Raw genomic sequence first — 22,865 nt, 5'->3', positions numbered from 1 at the left:
ATAAAGTCTTGGGGTTGGATAAGATGGATAATATATTTACGAAGTAGTAGTATATGTTATCTTAAACAACAATTTGGATAAGGTGGGTAAGCATTTTAACAATATATTTATATTTATATATATGTGGTGCTATATTAAAATGGAATTGGTGGATGTTAATTAGGGGCCATGGAAAGAGGAGGAAGTACAAATACATATCAGATATGTATGGGGAAATACTCAAATACATATCAGAACAAAAGACAAAATAGGAAAAAGGACAAAAAAAATTAAATGGTACTTTTCTAAACATAAATAGTACATTTTTTTACAGAATGATACTTTTTTTTTACATAATGCTACTTTTTTTACATAAATAGTATTTCCTTTTTTATCTTTTAGCTATTTGTCTTTTAGTTGATATGTGTGTTTCCACACATATCAGATATGTGAAAAAACGAACCCATGGAAAGAGTAGTAAACCCAAAGTAATGTCCGAATCGTGGGTTTTAGAATATGCTCCTTCTCACGTGGATTCCTGTTTGCTAAACCGACCAAGATTTACAATTTTGACACTCTCTCTTAATTACGAAGTACTTAATCTCTTTCTCCGTTAGATCTTGCCTCTTGGGCGCTCCACGTGTAACTTTATCTTCTTTATTCCACGTTCCTCATTTAAGTTTTCTCTTATACTCCCTTAAAAAAATAAAAATAAAATAAAATAAAAATCTTCTTATACACCAGTCAACAGCCGAACAAGATTACGAGGCCCGGCCTTAACATGTTCAAATTGTTATACAGAACATGACCTCAAGATTAAAAAAAAAAAAAAACCAAATATTATACTTCCTCAAGATGTTTAATACTTGCAATGTTTGTTACTTTTACGTATATTAATGCACAATTTTGATAATTATTAATTTTCTTTAAGTAAAAATTACAAAAAATTTATATTTTGGAAATACATATTGAGACGAATCTAACAACATCTTACATGACTATATTGAGAAGATAGAAGGTGGTATTGTTGTAGTTTAGGTTCTAGGAAAAATTGATTCTGAAAATACAACCTTTAAGCAATCTACTTAAATAGGGCTGACTGTCCGTTTAACTAACAATAACACAACTTTTTAGACATGTCTTCTTTTAAAGGGCTCCCCTCATAAAGGACTTGCTACAATATGTAATATGAAAACCAACCTCACAAATTAAACATTTTTTCTTTATATAATTAACAAGAAGATTAAAAAATATTGTAGCATATTATCTATTTTAGCAAGTTATTATAGAGGGGAGCCTTTTAAAAGAAGATAGGTCCAAACACTACAAGAAATTGTACTATTAACGACGGGAAATCCCGTCGCGAAAGGCCAATAATCGTTGATTAACGACGGGATTTCCTGTCGCGAACCCGTCATAAAAGGGGGCCGTCGTTAATAGAAATCCCGTCGTAAATCCGTCGTAAACCTGTCGTAAAAGACATTTGCGATCGTTATTCCCGTCATTGTTTGGTTGTTTGCCCCGTCGCAAAAGGCTTTTGCGACGGGATTTTTGACCCGTCGTAATTAGGTTGTCGTTAAAGATACAAATTCTTGTAGTGAAAAGGTTGTGTTATTCTTGTATGGATTATTCTTGCGTGGACCTGGTCCACAATAATATTAGTGTGGACCCAAAATTAATAGTTTTCTTTAGCACCTTTTGACACTCATAGTGACCTTTATTGTTCATATAGTAACTATAATAAACTAAACACCAAAATTCTTAGACATAGTAACCATTTTTTGAAGCATAGTAACCCTATTTTTTAAAAGTGAATCGTGACTTAAAATCACATTATTCAAGCACAAAACATGTATCAACGATACTAATTTACATTTTTATCATAATAATCTTAATAAAATGCCAAAATAAATTGGGAACAAGTTGTTGACTTTATTTTAAGACATAATTCACAATAAAGTTAGTGTGGACCAAGTCCATTTAATAATTGGTGGTTATTCTTAGATAAATATAAAGTCAACCATTTTTAAGCAGATCGCTTAAATGTTGTATTTTTAGAATCAATTTTTCCTAGAACCTAAACCACAACAATAACAGTGTTGCACCTTCTATCTTCTTCTTGTTGTTCTTCTCCTTCTTATATAACATCCGTAATTCTTCGTTATTGTGCCAAACTAAATAAATTTATAAAGGGCCTTTTTAAAAAAAAGTAGCACACGACCTCCATATTAGGTGAACCGTTATGCAAGAACTTTGTCAAATGAGGTTGAACCACACTCATAGGACTAAAATTATTCATTTTGTACTTAATAAGAGTAACTCCTTAAGATTAAAAATTGGTTATTCCCTCCGTTCTTAAACATTAGTCTTGTTTTGATTTTTCAACTCGTTTCAACTCAATATTTAAACGTAAATATCTCTAAATACATATGTTAGAAAAATATAACACTACTACATAAACGAGCATATGCAACGGCCAATAACCGTTGCAATAGAGCGGATAAACGTTGCCATAGCTCTATTGCAACGGTTATACAACCGTTGCAGTTGCTGCCGTTGCTTTAGGTGTAATGCAACGGTTCCATCAAGGTATTGCAACAGTTTGTAAACAATCCTTATAAACCGTTGCAATAGAACTATTTCAACGGTTTTTACACCTATTGCAACGCTTTGTTCAATTTACCCAAAACCGTTGCCTTAAGTTTACTGTAACAGTTATTTTCATCTAATGCAACGGCCATTGACATCCGTTACAAAAACCGTTGCCATAACATTAACCGTTGCATTCACCCGTTGCCATAACATTAACCGTTGCATTCACCCGTTGCCTATGCTCGTTTATGTAGTAGTGTAAAAACTTGATATTGTTAAACTATACATTAAGACCAACAAAATAAAATCTCACATGAATATGTTTTGATGTACATATTGGAAAAAAATTAGAAAATTATCTTCAATTGTGAATAGTGTTAAGATTCCAAAAGAGACTAATATTCGAAAATAGAAGGAGTAATAAACATACTCCTTACCACGGAGTATTACTCATCTCTGTATTCTCCAACGTATAATAACTCATCATACAAAATACTTTTAATATAACGGAGTATGATATTTTTAATGGTCAACGGAACGTCAATATAAACCATTAATCAAAATGCTAATAATTTTACAACTAAAAACCAAAATAATTATTAAAACACTTGAAAATATCAACCAGATATTTCTCAGGAAGGAAAAAAAATAAAAATCTTTGTTTCCCCCATTTGAGTGAACCACAAGGCACATCAAATACATGAATACATACATACACCCTATTTCTTTCCTATTTTAAAAAAAAAGTTTCCTATTTTTGATATTTCCAATCTAAAAAAAAAAGAAACACAAATTTCCAATCCAACGGCAGAGATACAATCACCAAGGTGGGTCCTATTTATCCGAACCGCACCCAATTAAAACATCCTTTTAATAGCGTCTCCTTTCTCCATTTCTCTAACCTAACCAACTTCTTTTGTTTTACTCTTTTTTTTATTTATTTATCTCTCCCCCTTTTTTATCCGCAGCAGCAAACCCAATAGGCCGATCACCAAACCCGGGTTCGAGCCACCATGACAAGACGGTGCTCCCATTGCAGCCACAATGGGCACAACTCTCGAACCTGTCCGAACCGCGGGGTCAAGCTTTTTGGGGTCCGATTAACCGATGGGTCAATCCGTAAGAGTGCCAGTATGGGTAATCTCTCTCTTCTTCATCAAAACGGTGTCGTTGGGAACACTTCTCCCGCCGCCGGTGATCTTACTCCTGATCATGGGAACCCGTCTGCCGATGGGTATGCTTCCGAGGATTTTGTCGCTGGTACTTCTTCTAGTCGGGAACGTAAAAAAGGTTTGTCCGATTTTATTTTATTTTTGTAATTTTTGTGGTTTGGGTTTTTTTGGGTGGGAATTAAGATTGATTTAGGTATAAAGTAGTATAAGGGATATTATGTTTTGCTGAATATAGAAAATTGTTGTTTGTTTTGTCTGTGATTTTTTAGGGATTGATTCATTCAGCTGGTGTTAGTTAGGTGGGATACAGTTTTCATTTTTAATTTCCCTGTGTATTTCACTTTTTCCCCCGGGAAATGGAGGATTTGTTGTCAATTTTACATTCAATTCTTGGGAAAATTTGAATTTTAACTCCTGTAAATAGTTGATTGAGATGGCGTGAGGATTGAATTGGGGGAAGTTTTGATCAGGTTTGTTTTGTGGAATTGACATGTGAATTGGATATTTTGGTTTACGAAATTGGAAATTCTTTTGGAGTTTTGGTGAATTGGGGCATTGGTCCCGGTGCTCGATTCCCTTGAAGTTAATACTAGGCTTGATTGTTGGATAGGGAATGTTTCGGATTATTATTAGCAGACACTCAGACAGCAAGCTAGAATTGTTCAACGTGCTCGAATTATCTTGATTGGATTGGATGTGGACATGTGTATGAATCATTGTTGAAGATTTGATTGATATTGGGGAAGATTTTGTCATAGCGAAGAGGTGATTTGGTAAACTGGTTATAAACATCGGTTGGGGTGTGCTTCATTATAGTTTAAATTTCGTAAGGAATGTGATTAAACTTGTCGTATTCAAGTCAGCACGTATGATTTTCATCCAATCTCAGTGTTTGCTCATCGAAACCTTCATAGTCAGTGTGCTTCATTGAAACTGCTTATTGAAGTATGAAGCTAGTTACTTTAGAGATTGTAGTTCGTTGATGGTTAATGATGCAGAGCAGAACTTTACTGTTTGCTTCTTGCTAGCCACATTATACCATATGCTGATAGCCTGATATGAGATTATTATGTCACTTGATGTTGTTCCTCTACTTTTGACTTGAGTCTTATGCTATTACAGAGTATATCTCATGCGGAGTGTTTGACGATTGTGGATGTCTTGACTTATTTTAGCATCTATACGACTTACTGCGTGTTGCTTCTTTTTGTGGCTAATTTTCATTTCCTTTGACCATGTCAAATATTAGAATTTGTATGTCAATGCTTCTTGTGGATATACTTTGTGCCTCCTTTTCGAAGTGATTACTCACTTCATTCCTTTCTATTTGGACTTTATTTTCCATTATATGTTGAGGATTGACTGATACCCAGTATCTTCCTATGATGGGATTTTTCCGTAAGGGCCATGTTTCATTAACTGATTTTTGTTCTGATTGTTGCTATTTGAAGTGGGAACTGATTTTTAATAAAACTGATTTTTACCTGTCAAAATTTATATTTGCAAATTGCGATTATATCCTTGTAGTCAAAGCTGGTTTTCACTGAAATTGAGTTTAACAAGTTAAACAGAACCTAAAAAGGTGCTCTTGCATTTGCGATTTTGCTCCCATTACAAGTTTTGAATAAATTACTGATTATAATTTCTTTTGCTTTCTTACACTGCATTTGACTGTCGAATCTATCTTGACCAAGTGTTCAATGTTCATAGCTCTTGATAATAGTGGCATTCAGCAGCATCTTCTGTTGTGGTTTGTGTTCTATACTTCTTGATAGGTCTAGGAAATTTCTTTTGTTTTCCTTGCCTGTGGTCTGAATGTGATTGTATAGGATAGGCTACTTAGCTGGCATCCAAGTCTACCCCAATGTATATTTGTTCACAGTGATATTCTCTTTCTTTCAACAGGTGTTCCATGGAAAGAAGAGGAACATAGGATGTTTTTGCTTGGACTGCAAAAACTCGGGAAGGGTGATTGGCGGGGAATTTCCCGTAATTATGTGATATCAAGGACACCAACCCAAGTGGCTAGCCATGCTCAGAAATATTTCATCAGGCAGTGTAATGTCTCTCGAAGGAAAAGACGCTCTAGCTTGTTTGATATTGTAGCTGATGAGGTGATAACCTTTTTTCTTCATTTTCATCTTCATCCTCATAATAATTTACTTTGATTGCAATTGCATAGTAAATACTTGCGTAGTAGCCAGTTTCTGATGGGTGGTAGATGTAACTCCTTTAGTCCTTTCTCATGTAATACTGAAAAAGATTGCTTTTTATGAAGATTTGACCAGTTTATGATAATCTTCTGAACTTCATATTTTGATTCAGAATGTCTTGTTTATTGCTATGTGAGTTGTTACATAACCTTCCTCAAGTTTGTTCTTAGGACTATCTTTCATTTACCCTTTCAAAATTTACAATCTTTTGACTCATACACATTAAGTTGAAGCATAATTATCGCAACTGTTTCATACTTTTACGTAACCATATTTTACCTGTTGATTTTTCAGGAGGGTGATACAACAATGGAAGCACATGATTTCCTACCTGAGCATGCACCTGATACTGAAACACAGAATAATAACAACAACCCGTTGCCTCCTGCTCCTATCCTGGATGAAGAATGCGAGTCAATGGCATCAAGCAACTCAAACTCCAACGAGGCAGAACCCGTATTATCTAATCCAGAACCCGTGGAACCCACCCAAAGTAGCTCTATTCCAACGGATACTTCCCAAACTTATTACCCTGTTGTATATCCTACTTATGTGCCACCTTTCTACCCATATCCCGTCCCGTATTGGACCAGCTGTAACCCCGAACCAACCAAAGAGAAGCACGAGGTGGTTAAGCCTACAGCAGTACATTCAAAGAACCCAATTAATGTCGATGAGCTTGTTGGTATGTCGAAATTGAGCTTGGGAGAAACTATTGGTAGTGGTGAGCCATCAAGTTTGTCTCTGAAATTGCTCGACGGTACATCTAGACAATCTGCATTTCATGCTAATCCGGCCCCTGCCAGTCCGGATATGAACTCTGGTGGCAGTCCAATTCATGCAGTCTGATTGTAAAAGTGCAGGTTAGTGTTTTTTTAGGTTTTAGCACAAAAGCTCGTTCTTGAGCTTTAGCAGTTCTGATGTCAATATGAGAATGATACTCCGTAATCCGTATATGTGCAGTTTGTTTTTCATAACAAATGTTTTTGTTCTTGGGATGTTGATTAGGGTAGGTGGGTATGGTTTGTTATCAAGTAATCAATTCTTTTCTAGGGTCTTCAGTTGTGTGTAAGGTATACAAATATTAACCTGGATTTGGATCATGTCCTGAAGTTGGAATCATGCCTTATTTATTTTTACTTTTTTTTTGGTTATAAATTTAGCAGGGCTGTAGAGAGTAATAGGGATTTTGTTCGTTTGTAAACTTTTTGTATGTTTTCATTTTTGTTTTTAATCAATTTCTGAATAAAAGTACAGTTTTTGCAGTCAGTAATGAAACCGGTGAACATCACAAATTACCCGACTCGGATTATTGGATTTTAAAATCCAAAAGGTCTTGCGCGCACAAGGTGTACAATAAATTTATTGTACACCAAGATAACTTTTACCCATTTTTTTTGTAATTTTAACTTAGTTTTGATTAACTTTTATATTAGTAAAAAAGTTGATAGATAAACATTCAATGATTAATTTTATACATTATTAGTGATTTTGAAAAAATAAGTTTTATTAAAATGAAAAAATTTATCACTAAAAAATAGATAACTTTTACATATATAAGCTTAACTTTTACGCATTTTGAGTTAACTTTTACGCATTTTGAGTTAATTTTTACTCCGGTGTACAATATTTATTGTACAACTCTTGTAAATAAGAATTTGTGTTTACAATCAAATCCAAATTGTGGTTGATCCAACCTGAAAAAGCATAATGACTAAAACTGATAAAATTTAATGAACCAAATTACAAAGACCCGAATTTGACTCAATTCCAGATCGAATCCTATAACATTGACAAAGATAGGATTATTTTATACGGAGTATTACGAAGTATTAGATTAGTTTTACATTTTTTTTCCAGTGTATCAAACGCAATGCTAATAAATCTTTCAAGCAAATTATCCTTGGGAGCTTGTCTAAGGTCTTGTTCTCTTCACCTGATGTTTGACTTTTGTTGTTTCTGGTCTGATATGGTGGAATCTGACCTGATCTCATTTTTATGATCTGATTCAATAAGTTTTTTTTTTTTTGAAAAGGTTTAAAATACCATATTGTATAGGGAAATAAAGTGAAGTTAATCACAGAATTAGACATATATAAAGTTATAAACCCTTAAAAGTTAAAGTTCATAAAGATTAAAGAAAAATTGCAGGAATTACCTAAAACGCACGTTGAATAGGAAAAACAAGAAACCTGAAAGGTGCGAATTCCCAATGTTAGGGTTAACAAAATTGCTTACGTAGTTAGTGTATTTATTTATACTCCGTAGTAAACAAGATCAATCTCTAATCATGTTGGCCCACAATAATTGTTTCATGAAGCTAAAAGGCCAAACGGAAACGGACCCAACTAATTTCAAGTCCAACAAAGGTTTCACATATTCTTATTTAAAGGCGGTGTACAATAAATAATTTTTGTATTTTCTGTTTTAATCTGTTTCATAATGTTCCTTACAATTTCATTTATTCTATATTTGAATATGAAAATTTCCTACCTTACTTTTTTTTACCCCTGAATATTTATATTTTTCTTATTTTATTCATTTTTTTCTTATACCTACCCACCTTTTTACATATTTCTCTTACTTTATCTATATTTTATTTTATTTACAATAGGTCTTGCGCGCACAAGGTGTACAATAAATTTATTGTACACCAAGATAACTTTAACCCTTTTTTTTATAACTTTAACCTAATTTTGATTAACTTTTATATTAGTAAAAAAAATTAATAGATAAATATTTTGAAAGGTTAAATGATTGATTTTATACATTATTGAAGAAATAAGTTTTACTAAAATGAAAAAATTTATTACTTAAAAATAGATAACTTTTACATATATAAGCTTAACTTTTAAGCATTTTGTGTTAACTTTTACTTCGGTGTACAATATTTATTGTACACCCATTGTAAATAAGAATTTGTGTTTTATTTAACCAAGTGTTCTACTTTTGTCTTAATTTTTATGCAAATTGTAACCGTAAATCTAATCTAATATATCTAATGTTAGATAAATAAAGGAGACATATTTGTTGGGTTATTAGAGCGCCACATAGGAAATGTAATAATTTTGGCCAATGAGAAATAAGATTTCTAATTTATTTTTGAATTAAAAAAGTCTAGTGCCACGTAGATAAATAATCAGGTGCCACGTAGATATTTTATTAATTAGGAGTAATAATTAATACTCCCTCCGTGTTTATTTAAGGGATACACTTGCCTTTTTCGGCCGTATTTATTTAAGAGATACACTTGTCATTTTTAGTTATTAAAATATCTACGCCACCCCCCACCCCCTAAAATGACATTGTCCCCACTTATTTTACTTATTAAAATATCTACCCAACCCCACTTGTTTTATTACTTAATTTCATTCAATTCTTATTCTTAATACCCGTGCCCGGCCAAATGTATCCTTTAAATAAATACGAAGGGAGTATATACAAACCCGGTCAAAATTTGCCTTTGAACCTCCTCAGTAACACCACACAAGTAAATATTACTCTTATTTAAATTTGCTTCAAGCTAGACCTGATGCTTGAGAGAACAAAAGGAATCTTTGAAACAACATTGTAACAGAAGTGAGGTCAGCTCTACAGAACATAAGCAAGTCATCAGCAAACATCATGTGAGTGACATCCAACCTCTCACATTTAGGGTGAAAATTGAAGTTAGGATCTCTTTCAACTGCTGCATGTTTCTAGACAGGTATTCCATGCCAAGAGCAAAAAGGAAAGGGGACAAGGGGTCACCCTGTTTGAGTCCTTTCTTTGCTTGGAAGGGAGGACATGGCTTGCCATTAATAAGAACACTTTAGGATACAGAGGTCAGGCAAGAGAAAATCTAGTCAAGGAATAAAGAAGGGAACCCCAATTCATTCATCACATCTCTTAAATAACTCCACTCAATAGAGTCACATGCTTTTTTCAAATCCACCTTGATCATACACCTTGGGGACATGTGCTTCCTGTTATACCCGGCCTTTAACCAATTATATAGCAAGAAGAATATTATCAGCAATATGTATACCAGGGATAAACCCAGCTTGACACTCACTCACTACTTTCCCCACCACTCTCTGCAACCTTGAGGTCAAGATTTTTAAAATAATTTTGCACACAACAGTACAACATGCAATGGGCCGGGTCTGAAATATTTGACTTTAGTAGGGTTAGCAACCTTAGGGACCAAGGTTACAGTAGTACAGTTTACCTACTTTAAGAGTTTCTTATGGGAAAAAACTCCTTAATGGAAGCATACATATCATGTTTTATCACAGACCAGGTTTGCTTGAAAAAGACTGCATTGAACCCATCAATGCCTGGAGCCTTGCTGTCATCAATCCCCTTAAGTGCCATGTCAATCTCAACATCAGTCACTGGAAGACACAAAGAGAGCCTATCTTCATAACTTAGCTTGGGGCCAGTTCTCATAGTAGTAACATCAATAGAAGGAAGCTGAGTAGCACAAGAACCAAGCAAAGAGGAATAAATTTAAGAACTTCCGTCTGAATCTCCTCTGGCTTTTCAAGTTTGACATTGTTATCATCCAACAACACATAAATCCTATTTGTTTTGTGCCTCTCTTTTACAGCTGCAAAAAATAACTTGTTGTTGGAGTCACCACTCTTCAACCATTGCAGTCTTGATTTTTGTTTCAAAGTCATTTCTTCCACTTTCAACCACTTCCTGAGACACTGAACACTCCTGTTCTTGAACCAACAAAGAGCTATAAGTGGGGTGCAATTGGAGCTGAGTTTGGATGAGATCCAACTGCTGCCTAGATAAGTCAATCTTATCCTTAATCCCCTTGAACTCTTTGCTATGAATTCCCTTCAGCTTATTCTTAATCATCTTCAACCTTTCCAAAACTGAGAACATCACAGACCCATGATAAACTCAACTCCATGAATTACCAAGCTTCTTTTGGATACCCTGGCTCTTTCTCTCCTTTACTCTAGTTTCAAGAATAACAATGACTTTAATGTTATGCCTACTAACTAATTTTTTTTTACCTCAGCAGCTTTAGAGGGATCATTTAGCCCTATAACCTTCCAAGTACAAAGATTGGACATCAAAGGTCAGGGGGAATGTCCTCCTCATCCACTTGAACATCCTCCTCTTCACTACCTTCTTCCTCCTCATCAGTTGCTTCCTCATCAAGGGCACTGAAATGGTTATCAGTTGAGACAGGAATCCCCATGTTTTTAGACTTCTTAGTTGCTACTCTCCACCCTCCATCAGCTCCTGAGTGAGTCAAGGCTTGAGAAGCCATAGGTGTCACAAGAGTAGTAGGCCCTTGAGGTACCACCTTCTTCTTAGGTACCCAAACCTTTCTACCCACTGGAGGTGGCTGCTTCTTACTCTGAACTTGCTTGAGTTTTACAACTGAACAATCATGCCCTGTCATTTGGCATTTATGGCAGTAAGAAGGTCTCTAGTCGTAAAACATAACCTGCTTAAACTCTTTGCCATTAACATCCTCAATCTAGACATGGTCAGGAAGGACTGCAGTAACATCCATCTCCACCAAGACCCTAGCAAAAGACTTTCTCTGTTGCCTTGTGGTACAATCATCAGCACAAATAAGCATAAATAGAAATCTTTATTTTATAGTAAATCTTAGAGTTCAAACAAATATTTTTTACTTTTTTTAAAAGAATTATTTTCTTAACATTTATCTTGAGGTAAAACTCAAGAATTAATTTAAAGACTAATTTTAAGAGGTAAATCATCAAATTCATTCACCAGTTTAATAAAATTTAAAGATCGTAATCTCAAATTAGGTTTAAGAGAAATTCTAATGACACGTTTAAGACGATAATCACTCTTAATATCATTTTAATAACTGCTTAAAATCAGGGCTATTACATCCTCCATCCCTTAATACTCGTCGAGTTTGACCAACACAAAGTTTTAGAAAATTTAATTTACTTATTAATTTTTTTTTTGAGGGAATTGACTTATTTATTTATTAGGTGGTACAGAGTAGTTGGCAGTGAGGTATTTTTTTAATATAGTTAGTGGAAAAAGTGTCAAATAAAAAGGTGGGGGTGGGTTGAATTTTTAACGCTTTTAAAGAAAATAAGATTATATGTGGGTCATGGTTAAGTAAGAGAAATGCTATAATATTAGTAAAAATATGTCATTTATTGAAACGGGACGAATATTAAGGGACGACTTTATAAGGAAGCAGGACAAATATTAAGGGACGGAGGGAGTATAACTGTATAATGGTAACTATACATGTAACCCTTTAAAATGTTTATTCATCAATTTTTTTTTAATATATATAGAAGTTAATCAAAACATGTTAAAGTTATAAAAGTTAGATAAAATTAACATGATGTACAATAAATTTATTATATACCTAATGCGTGCAAGAATTTTTGCTGAACCAACATGTTTTAACAAAAAAAAAATACTGGTGAGTGGTTTCTCATGATGGGTCTAGTATTACGGAGTAGAACATTAGTGCGCAAGATACATGAATTGAAGGTACATCGTAGTCTAGTAGTCTAGTACACATATTCATATATACGTATATATATGTATATGAATGCCTGAATGGAAAGGTACATCGTAGTAAAAACGAGCGCAAAACGTTAACATAATTCTTATTGCAATTTCTATTATATTGATTTGGTGATCCAGGACAACTCATATATAGGGTACTAGTCTTATATGCACGCGATGCGTGTAAAAGTATTAAAAAATTTAAAATTATTTTGTTACAACTAATATATCCCATTGAAAAATCAAAATCTTAGTACTGAAGTAAAGTTATTAAACATATAAAATAGTGGGTATCACTTTCTTCTTTTGCTCGCAATGTACTTGCTTAACCGCATCCACTCCTCCACACAATCGATGTGCAACAAATTAATAACCAACAGTATAAGAATGTTCAGGATTAAAATCTTCAGTTGGCGGAGATAACACTTATCAAAAATCTTTGCATAAGAGTATAAGAGATACTATAGCTTTGAGAGGGTCGCGTAATAAAGAGTTGAAAAGTTAAGAATATTGAACACAAACGATCGAGTGAATACTAAAAATATAAAATATAAAAAAAGGATTCGCGGTTAAAATAAGAAAGACAGAAAGGTTAGACGACTTTGAACGTGGTACAAACTACAAAGATTTATGTTATAAAACACTAACATAGATAGAAATTTTTTTTTAAGTAATTAATTAAATCAGTTCATTAATAAAAAGTCATACGACATATATAAAAATAAAAATGAAGTTGTCACAAATTAAATCAAACAAAGTTAAGAAAACCCCCCATGCATAAAAGTAGTTAATTAAACAAACTCAAAAGAAGTAAGTCCCCATGAACCATATAAGATGAGTGTTGTGATAGGTATCAACTATCACTGCTATTTACAAATGCCTTTAAAAACGTGGCCTGAACAACTAAGTGATCCGCAACATAGATTACTTAAAATTCCACAATGATCTCCGACTTCTGCGCATGAGTTCCCCTTGTCTACCAAAAAAACGTTGGATATGAACATTAGTTATATATAATTATGAAATCAATATAGTGAAATATGGTAAAAAAAAAGTTTAAATTACAAGCATACATCTTTTTTTCTTTTTAGTTGACACGTTGCTTTTATCACGTTTGTCAATACACAACGTAAACATCAACATATTTAATGATCAATAAGTAAATTATAAACTTGAGATTTCAAAATATAAAATTATATGAATCCAATATGGTTCCCCATAAATGTATTTTTTCTTATAAATACCAAATATAGTCAAACTGAATGTGAATAGTATTAAAATTAAGTCAAAACTTGTCAATTAAAAAAAGAACGTAGAAATGAAGTAAAAATGGTGCATTTTAAAAAAGGCTCAAGACAAGTAATACATTTAAAAGAAAACGAATGGAGTAACATAAATCCGCTCATTTTCCGTTCTATATGACGTTTCAGTTTTTACTTTTCATGTTTATCAATACACACAAAATATTATTATCAAGCGAATTGAGTATTTAAATATATTTTTTTGAAAATACTATAATCAATCCCCTAAAGGGTTAAAGGGCAAAGTTTATGATGACGATATTCGGGTTTTGGTAAATGCTACGTATAATTTAGTGATAGTAATGTAGTTAAGGAATATTAATTTAATAAAAATTTACGGAGAAGGAAAAGTCATTGTTATATTGATAATAAAACAAATATCTCATTGATAATCGCAAATAAATTATTATCGATAAAAAAAGATCATAACATCGTATATTCTTTATTCATACTCCCTTGTCCATAATATTTTTTACAAAAACATACACATTGTACAAGACTACAAGACCAATTTAAAACCGAATAAAGGTACTACCTAATCAAATAGTAACACACTGTGATCAACTACAGTTATTAGGTACAATTAGTTAATCAACTAAATAGTAACACTTTCTAACTAAATAGTTAATGGAGTACTTTCTATTTAAATAGTTACATTTTATCATTATATAATAATAATTTTTTTATCACGATATTTTACCGTGTAACGAGGCCCAATGATTGAGTTAAGGGTATCTGGGTATATGGTTAACTCACTAGAAATGTGCAACAAGGTACTTAAAGGAGAAAAAATCGTATAATGTCTTTAAAGATGAAAAAATCAAATGTGTATTCTTAAGCGTATGCTTAACTCATTAACCATATCAAAATTCATTGAGTTAAGGGTGTGGTAAACTCACTAGAAAAGTGTAACGAGGTCCTTAAAGGACCTAACCTGTATAAGGTCCTTAAAGATGAAAAAACTCAAACGTGGATCCTTACACGTATGCTTAACTCACTAACCATATCAAGTTCAGACATTACCCTTTAAATTGTGCAATTCGACTCATTAGTATTAAATGCGAGTCTGAGCCACACCCGCCATCAAGAGAGAGTTCACTTTACAAAACAGTACGAGGTTCCACCTTAAAACCACCCACCATCAATAAAGTGATTATTTCTCTCCTCGTTTACCAACGTGGGACTCTCACATGTGATGTTCCATGGTTAGATCTTAAATCTTTCGAGGTTCCTTTCTTTTATATGGGTCACATATGATGTTTCATGGGCCAGAGTGAAACTTTATCAATTAGTAACATTTTTCGGCCAAATTAATCAGAATAAAATCAATTATCTGTAGTTTAAACTTACCGGAAAATACCATTATGAGATGTTTTTTTCTCCCAATACATGTATACGAGTCGTTGTTATATATACATTCTTTCTACATTTCTCACATGCTCGATATTCTTCTTTTCCACACCCGGTATCTCTTTCCTCTCTTCAACAAGAATCTCAATTCCTCATTTTTATGCCCCTCTAAATCCTCCAGTTTTATTTTTCATCCTAGATCAATTAATTTAATTTCCTTTAAAAAAAACGAGTAAAGACTTCATTTGTTTTGAAGGAAAAGTTCGCAAATTAATTTTCTCATTTTCCTTTATTTGTTTTGTCATAGAATGTAAAATAATTTCCTTAGTTTTTTAAATGAAGGAATGTCTTTTTTTTTTTTTTTTTTTACCTATTTTCTCGTGGGTTCGTTTTTTCGCATATCTGAAACACACATATCAACTAAAAGACAAATAGCTAAAAGATAAAAAAGGAAGTACCATTCATGTAAAAAAAGTATCATTCTGTAAAAAAAAAAAAGTACCATTTGTGTTTAAAAAAGTACCATTTAATTATTATTTTTCCTATTTTGTCTTTTATTCTGATATGTATTTCCCCATACATATCTGATATGTATTTGTACTTCCTCATTCTGTCGTATTCTCTCCTCTCCTCTATCCATTCTCTACTTTCCACTTGCATTTCTTTTCTTCTATAGTTTTTCCAATAAGGAAACAAACAGAAGAAATCTGCTTTACGATTGTTTTGTTATGATGAGAAAAGATTTGAGGGGTAGATTTCGATTGTGATGAAGGGATAGTGAACCCATGTAATACAAAATAATTCCACTGACCTTTTATACATTTACTTCCGAGGCAGTGAAATCCAACACAACACGACACATGATAATCTGTGGCTTGGCAGGAGTCTCCGTCTATACCACAACTCATACCAACGGCTTTACCGGTCATGATTTGCACTGTCAAGATTTAAATATAACATTAATCTTTATTACTTATATGAATAATTTTAGAGTTTATAAAAAAAATTACAACCAATTTATCTATTACTATATACTAAAAGAGACACCAGGAATGACACGTGTCAATTCTTGGTGCGATTTTTTCCCGCCAAAAACCACTTTCCCAAGAAATTAAAGAGTATCTGTTTTATTTAATTTTTATTCTCCACGTTTTTTATAACTATTTATGTATGGAAACAAATTTTAGTTTATAAATTATGGAAATAATAGATAAAACGTAATAATAATTATTCTAAATTTGTAATATTTTAGTCAAATTGCTATATTAATAATGGAAAATATATCACTCAATATTTTGGTCAAATTGTTATATTCATTTTAAATATGCATATTAGATGAATAAATTTAAACGAGTATGTTAAAAATGTTATAACTATGCAGTACTTTGGGAGATATTCAGTTAAATATTTTGTGAAAAAAATATCAAAATCCGTGCGTACACGGGATCTAATCTAGTTTATAAATAAAGAGTAATCACTAACCGAGAGTTAGTATGAAAAAAATGGCTGCTACTTTTTCTGTGGATTTGTAGAAAAGAAATTTTCCTTCCATTTTAAGTACAAAGTAATATATTTCGAAGATTACTAAGTATATTGATATATTTCGAAGTATCTATCTTATATAAGTTAAGGATTATCTATAATTATGCAAGTTTAGCTGGTTTGATATATCTTCCACCCAAAATAACTATTTATATATACATATAGAGTATTACAATCTGTTAGCCAGGTTTGTTAGAAATTAAATTATTTAATTACTTTATCCATTTATGCATGATCTATAATTGTAAACTGGAAGTTGTCATGACTCATGAATTCTTTTGTAAGAAAATAAAATTCCATGTAAATCACTTTTGTCTATATTTAGTAAACCTTTGTTACTTTTTACTTGTTGAAATTATTATTTTCTTCCGTTCTTTCATACGAAGTATTAATAAACACCATCTAACTTGATGGTGTGACGCGTTCACACAAGTGTGAAATCTTTCGCCCAAATCGCATATTTCTTATCTCGAGGAATCAATATGTAACCTTTAGCAACGAATTAGTGGTTTGGACCTTATCAGCACAAAGCGTAGGAGCCGGATCAATTCTTTCCCCTGACCACATTTAATTATTAATTTTTTTCTACATATCATATTATGTACTACCTCCGTTTCTAAATGATCTTTACGCTTATTATTTGCACGGTAATTAAGAAACTTTGGTGAATATGTGACGGCGGGGTAACAAAGTAGAAAGTCAATGGCTAAGAATTGTCCAACAATTTGAGTGGATAAAAATTAATATTAAATATTATTGTAGTGGGTCAAATGACGGTATAAAGGTAAAATTTATATGTTAAAAATGGAATAAAGTAGAGTGTAAAGAACTTTCAGGAACAGACTAAAAGGAAAATCGTAAAGAACTTTCAGGAACGGAGGTAGTATGCCAAAAAAAAAAACCAATTTCCTTCATCTTCATTTATAGTATTAGACAGAGTTGTTTTTATAGACTTAGGCCATGTACTTGTATAATTTTACACAGATACTTTTTTAGTTTTAGCACAATTACTTCCATTTATTTTTATAGTTTTAGCACAATTACTTTCATTTTTTTATATAGTTTTAGCACAATTAATTTCATTTATTTTTATACTTAAGCATAATTAATTTCATTTACTTTTATACTTTTAGGCTCCGATGCTTTTATAGTTTTGAGTCAGGTACTTTTATAGTTCTAACGTAGTTACTAATATAGTCTTAGGCCATATACTTTTATAGTTTATAGGTACTTTCAACAATACTGAATATTACTTTTATTGTTATAGGGTTACCTTATTTATATTAATGTTGTTACTTTTAAATTATATATATGCACAATTACTTTTACTTAGAATGAGAAAATATTTTTAGTTTTATTTAATAATAGTTATTTACTACGAATTACTCTCTTCATTTACTTTTTTTAGTTTTAAGGTAGTTATCTTTAATTCATTTAAACAGATAATATATAAACAAAACACTGAAGTACTTCTACGTATATTACTTTTTCAATTTTAGCGTAGTTACTTTTATGAATAAAACACATTACTATTATTTTAAGTGTTACTTTATTTTTTCTTTATTTTTTTTTTGACAAATGCTAACTGGAAAAATTACTGGAAATTAGAAAAGCAATGTAAATCTTGTGAAACTACTTTATTTTTGTAAAGATATTATTGTCATATAAAATTTGGTACCTTCATATTAGTCGGGAATTACTTTAATCAATACTTAGAGTTACCTTTCATAACCTTAAGGGTTGTGTAATATTTTTTCTTAAAAAAAATTTACTAAAAATAAAAATGGATAAAGAATGTTAAACAATGAAAATGAAAAAAGGGGAAAAAGTAGTTAAGTGGAGTTCTCGCGACCTATGAGGGGTGATAAATCGTTGGGGGGGACAATGGGTTTTATCACCCATACTCACCCAAATAAAAAGGTAAAAGAAAAGAAAATGGAAAGAATGGCCCGCCCCTTAAATGAAAGGGTAAATAATTCATCCCTGGGCTCCAACATTGAATAAAATCGCATCAAGTAAGAGGTAGAAAATGGCGGGAAGAAGCTCTTGTATGCTGCAACATTGAAGGAATCTACTCTAATTTTGGGATTAGTGGATTGACGATTTCTTCTACTCTAATTTCGGGATTAGTGGATTGGCGGGGCAACGACGGGTAGTTTCTTCTGATCATGCAGAGGCAAAAGCTTAACTTCTGGCTCTAAAATGGGTCTCTCAAAGGCAAATTCAACGGTTACGAGTTGATACTGACTGTTCCGCTCTAGTGTCTAATTTTCATAGTGAAGACACCAAATTTGTGTTTCCCCTAGAGTCCAATGACGATAACTCCAATAGATTTAGGCGATCAATTTCCAAGTACAAGCGACCAGTTGCAAATGACATAATTCAATTCAATTCTGAACTTTCGTTCAAAATTCAAGTACAAATCTCAAAGCAAACACAATTCCAATCCAAACAACTTATAATTCCAAAAATCCAACTCCAGTTCATAATTCCAATACATACAAGTTCAATTCAACTTCCAATTCAAAGATACAAACCTTGGGCCCAAATCCTAACCTCGGGTTCCAATTCAAGCCCAAACACATTTCCAAAATACAATTTCAAAATCCAAGTTCAATCTCAAGAAACGGATGCCAACATCATTTTTCGTGGTACTTTTCCACTCAAAATCATGTATGGAAAGTCAAATTCGGGAGCCGGCCCCAAAATCGAGCATTCTGGGCGCCGACCCGTAAAACCGAGCGAAACCCGTACAAATCAGAAATCTCAAGAATCTTCCTCGAAAATATATCTTTAAAATACATAAATATCCATTCCTTAACCTCCAAGAAAAAGGACGGAGAAGGTACAAAGCGCATCTTTTGCAAATCGCCAAAACGCGCAAAAGGACAAAAGCGGCGCGCTGGCTTGAACCAGCTGCCCTGTGCCACGTGTACCTACGCTTGTGCCCTAATCCCAGCAAGCTTTCCTATAAATATCCCCTTTTTTCCACGAACAAAGAAGAATCGCTCAATTTCGAGTAGCAAAGCTCTGCCAACTTCAAAACTCTTCAAAATTCAATATTCAAATCCTTCAATGTTCAAGCTTCAAATCCTTCAATATTCAACATAAAATCTCTACAAAACACACTCATACAAACACTTCAAGATACAAGTTCAATGTTCTAATGTCCTAAGCAAATTGGGAGTCCAAACTTGGAAATCAATCAACCCCTAAATCTAGGTAAATTTCCGAGGACTCTCCAAATCAAAGTTTCTACCTTTTTAATTTCAAGTTTACTAATCCTATGATGTTCTTGTGTTGATTATACACACTTGAACTAGGATATGTCAAAAAAGAGTAATATTTGAGGGGATTTCATACTTGAATTAAACCCCCTCAAATGATCATCCAAACTCCTTCTACAAGTTTCAAGTTTCAATCTTTATGCTTTTTTTTCAAAAAACATGATTAGTAAGTTGAAGCTTTCATCCTTGAAAGTATTCCTTACAACAATCAGCATCAAATCTTCAAAAACCCCAACTTTAATTATACAAGTTCAAAGATGTTTGGAAAAGTGCAAACCCTTTTCCAAACTAGAACACATGAACCCTCATTTTTGGTGTTCATATACAAGTCCTACTTTCAAGATTCAATGATGTTTAAGGTTGCTTGTAATCACTTCCTTAAACTATAATCAATTTTAAGTTATGGAGCACATTAAAGGTGAGGCCTTTTTAACATTAAAAGGTCTAATCTTTTAGATTCAAGACTCTTAATTTCAATGTTCAAGTTCAATATTCAAGTTCTACATTCAAGTTCTATTAAGTAGTCGTTTGGCGTTCGGATCTCAAATGCAATAATACAATTTCAATTCCGCAATTTCAATATCGCACTTTTCAATACCGCATTTCAATATTGCACTTCAATATTGCACCCTTAAGGTGATGTGGTTGTGTGCGCACTTTCAATAATTCCTTTACTTATTGTGGTGATGCTTTACTTGTTTATTGCTTTCAATTTCAGTATCCGAACCATATAGGTTGGCTGACCGACCTTTGGTGGGTGAATGACTTGTATGTTGTTATTCTAACCTTTTGGGCTTTTGGGTTGTAGCCTTGTAGGCCCAATTGTAGTCAATTTGGGCACCCAAACAATAATTAATAAAAATAAAAGATAAAAGAAGCTTGTGCATCGCACGGGTTTCAAAACTAGTTATGAGATGATCTTCATTCACCAATTAATTTCTTCAATTGAGAAATAAATTTTAGTTACATAAACCTAAGATCAAACCCTAAAAAACAAATACAAAAAATCTAAGGGATTCTCTTTAGTTTTGATTCTACAAACAAACAAAAATTACAGAGGGTTTTCCTTTCCACCTTCTAAAAACGCCAACATACAGTTTGAGGCAAAGCTCTATGGGAAATAACAGGCAAAACCCCAAGCTTGCAATCAAACTCGAACAATCGACTAACATTATTATCATTATCTCCATTAGAAGAGATGATGATATCTTCTTGGATTAGAGACTGTAGAATCCGTTCCAGATCTTCACCATCAGCCCATTCATGGATCTTGGCTCTAATAAGCATTGGATTGCTTGAAATCATATCATAAACTGGATAATTCTTTCTTGGCATAACATGATCACCTTCTCTTAGCCTTAATGAAGGGCAATAATCTCCAATTCCATCTCCTAAGTATATGAATTTCTTGGTGTTATGCTCACTTAATAACCTTTTTATCACCAAACCCTGCAATTTTATAGAATAATAACAAGTAATTAGACATGAACTACTAACCTATTATACATTTAATCTACGTTACACAATTTAATTATATTAAAAGTATTTCAAAATATAATTACCTTGCACATGTTTGGAGGGCAAGGGTTGTTGCATTCATGAGGAGTTTTGGTGAAATCATGAATTGGTAATATCCTTAATCTCCCTTGTTCATCAACATAACCCGGGTTTGTGTTAATCTCTGTGAAACAATTCTTTAATCCAAGATGATCAAGTACGGTCTCGATGAAGAACGTATTTGCATCGCTTACAATCCTCAAATCACATCTGCATAAGATAATCATAAACTTTTATTCATAATATTACTAGTTACTCCACTAGTTAAATAATGCAATAAACAGGACAATTAATTCTGATAGAAGGAGTAATTAATGTTTAAACAAGATCGAGGAATTTTAATTACCCAGCAGCATGGGCGGCTTTAATTGCCGGAATAACGCGAGGATGAATCGGAACTGTTTTCAAAACTCGAGCAATGTCATCGGTTGTTATTCCTTGTGTGTGCATCTCTTTCATCAATGTGTCCTGTTTCATCATTTAAACAAACAGAGATTAATCGATTGAACCAACACGATGAATGAAAACAGAGTATAAATAAGAGAAACAAACCATCATAGAGTTCCATGGCATGGTATTAAGAAGCTGATTGTAACGTTCTGTAAAACCCAACTCATCAACTACCCAATTATCGCTATCGCATTCAACGATCGTCTTGTCAAAGTCGAAAACCACCATTATTCCTTCCATTGCTGATGAAATTACTAATGCAAAAAAACCAGAAACTTTGATGGGATTTTTGCTGTTAATTCTTCGCTTTGTGTATTAACCTTGAGGATTAGTGGTGAGGTATTTATATTTTGAAAGGGTTAGTAAGGAATATACTGTAGAATCTTTTGATACGAGAGGATTATACCAATGATGGATCTGAATTTAGATGTACGTAATTAAGGATATAGTAATTGGGTAACTAAAAATTAGAAGGTGTACTTGGAACACAAGTAAAATGCGCGGGAATCTTTGAGAATATGCTTTTGTTGCAAGGCAAAATCCTAGTTTAAGTGAAACTTTAGTTTATAACAACATTTTGAACCCATTAAATTTTGGATTGATAAATACGGAATTCTAGCTAGATCGGTTTTTGACAGGACTACTCATTATTGGTGTGTACATACTACGTAGTATATGTTGTGTATTCAGAGTTTCAGATTACTGCACTGTACGTGTTTTGTACAAAATTTCCCTTTGTGACGCGTTTAATTAGTTCAACGTTTTGGATGATAATATGATATATATCTAATTATCTACAGATCTACTCTTTTTACCCCCTAAAGGAGAAACTAACATGATAATGTAGAGATAAGATCATAAGACCAAAGGTTCCCACTGTTGTGCCCAGAATTTAGGGTTCACAAAGAG

General features: G+C 32.8%; 2 protein-coding genes and 1 long non-coding RNA gene across 3 annotated transcripts; 1 reads left to right on the top strand and 2 right to left on the bottom strand.

Moving 5' to 3' along the window:
• The first annotated feature begins 3,472 nt into the window (after window positions 1–3,472).
• LOC110795520 (transcription factor MYBS3) lies at window positions 3,473–7,225 on the top strand. Its single transcript, XM_022000534.2, has 3 exons — window positions 3,473–3,861; window positions 5,649–5,857; window positions 6,251–7,225. The coding sequence occupies exons 1-3, from the start codon at window positions 3,585–3,587 to the stop codon at window positions 6,803–6,805; spliced, it is 1,041 nt and encodes a 346-aa protein (XP_021856226.1). The 5' UTR covers window positions 3,473–3,584; the 3' UTR covers window positions 6,806–7,225.
• Window positions 7,226–12,786: 5,561 nt separating this feature from the next.
• Window positions 12,787–16,719, bottom strand: LOC130463876 (uncharacterized). Its single transcript, XR_008924067.1, has 3 exons — window positions 16,603–16,719; window positions 15,932–16,057; window positions 12,787–13,445 (listed from the first exon to the last, which is right to left on the bottom strand). It is a non-coding gene; the product is annotated as an uncharacterized lncRNA (long non-coding RNA).
• Window positions 16,720–20,891: 4,172 nt separating this feature from the next.
• LOC110794636 (inorganic pyrophosphatase 2-like) lies at window positions 20,892–22,332 on the bottom strand. Its single transcript, XM_056832946.1, has 4 exons — window positions 22,059–22,332; window positions 21,853–21,974; window positions 21,512–21,716; window positions 20,892–21,398 (listed from the first exon to the last, which is right to left on the bottom strand). The coding sequence occupies exons 1-4, from the start codon at window positions 22,194–22,196 to the stop codon at window positions 21,027–21,029; spliced, it is 837 nt and encodes a 278-aa protein (XP_056688924.1). The 5' UTR covers window positions 22,197–22,332; the 3' UTR covers window positions 20,892–21,026.
• Window positions 22,333–22,865: the final 533 nt, after the last annotated feature.

This window comes from Spinacia oleracea, chromosome 6, assembly GCF_020520425.1.
Source record: "Spinacia oleracea cultivar Varoflay chromosome 6, BTI_SOV_V1, whole genome shotgun sequence".
NCBI classification, from domain to species: Eukaryota; Viridiplantae; Streptophyta; class Magnoliopsida; order Caryophyllales; family Amaranthaceae; genus Spinacia; species Spinacia oleracea.
This window is presented reverse-complemented; position numbering and strand designations above follow the sequence as displayed.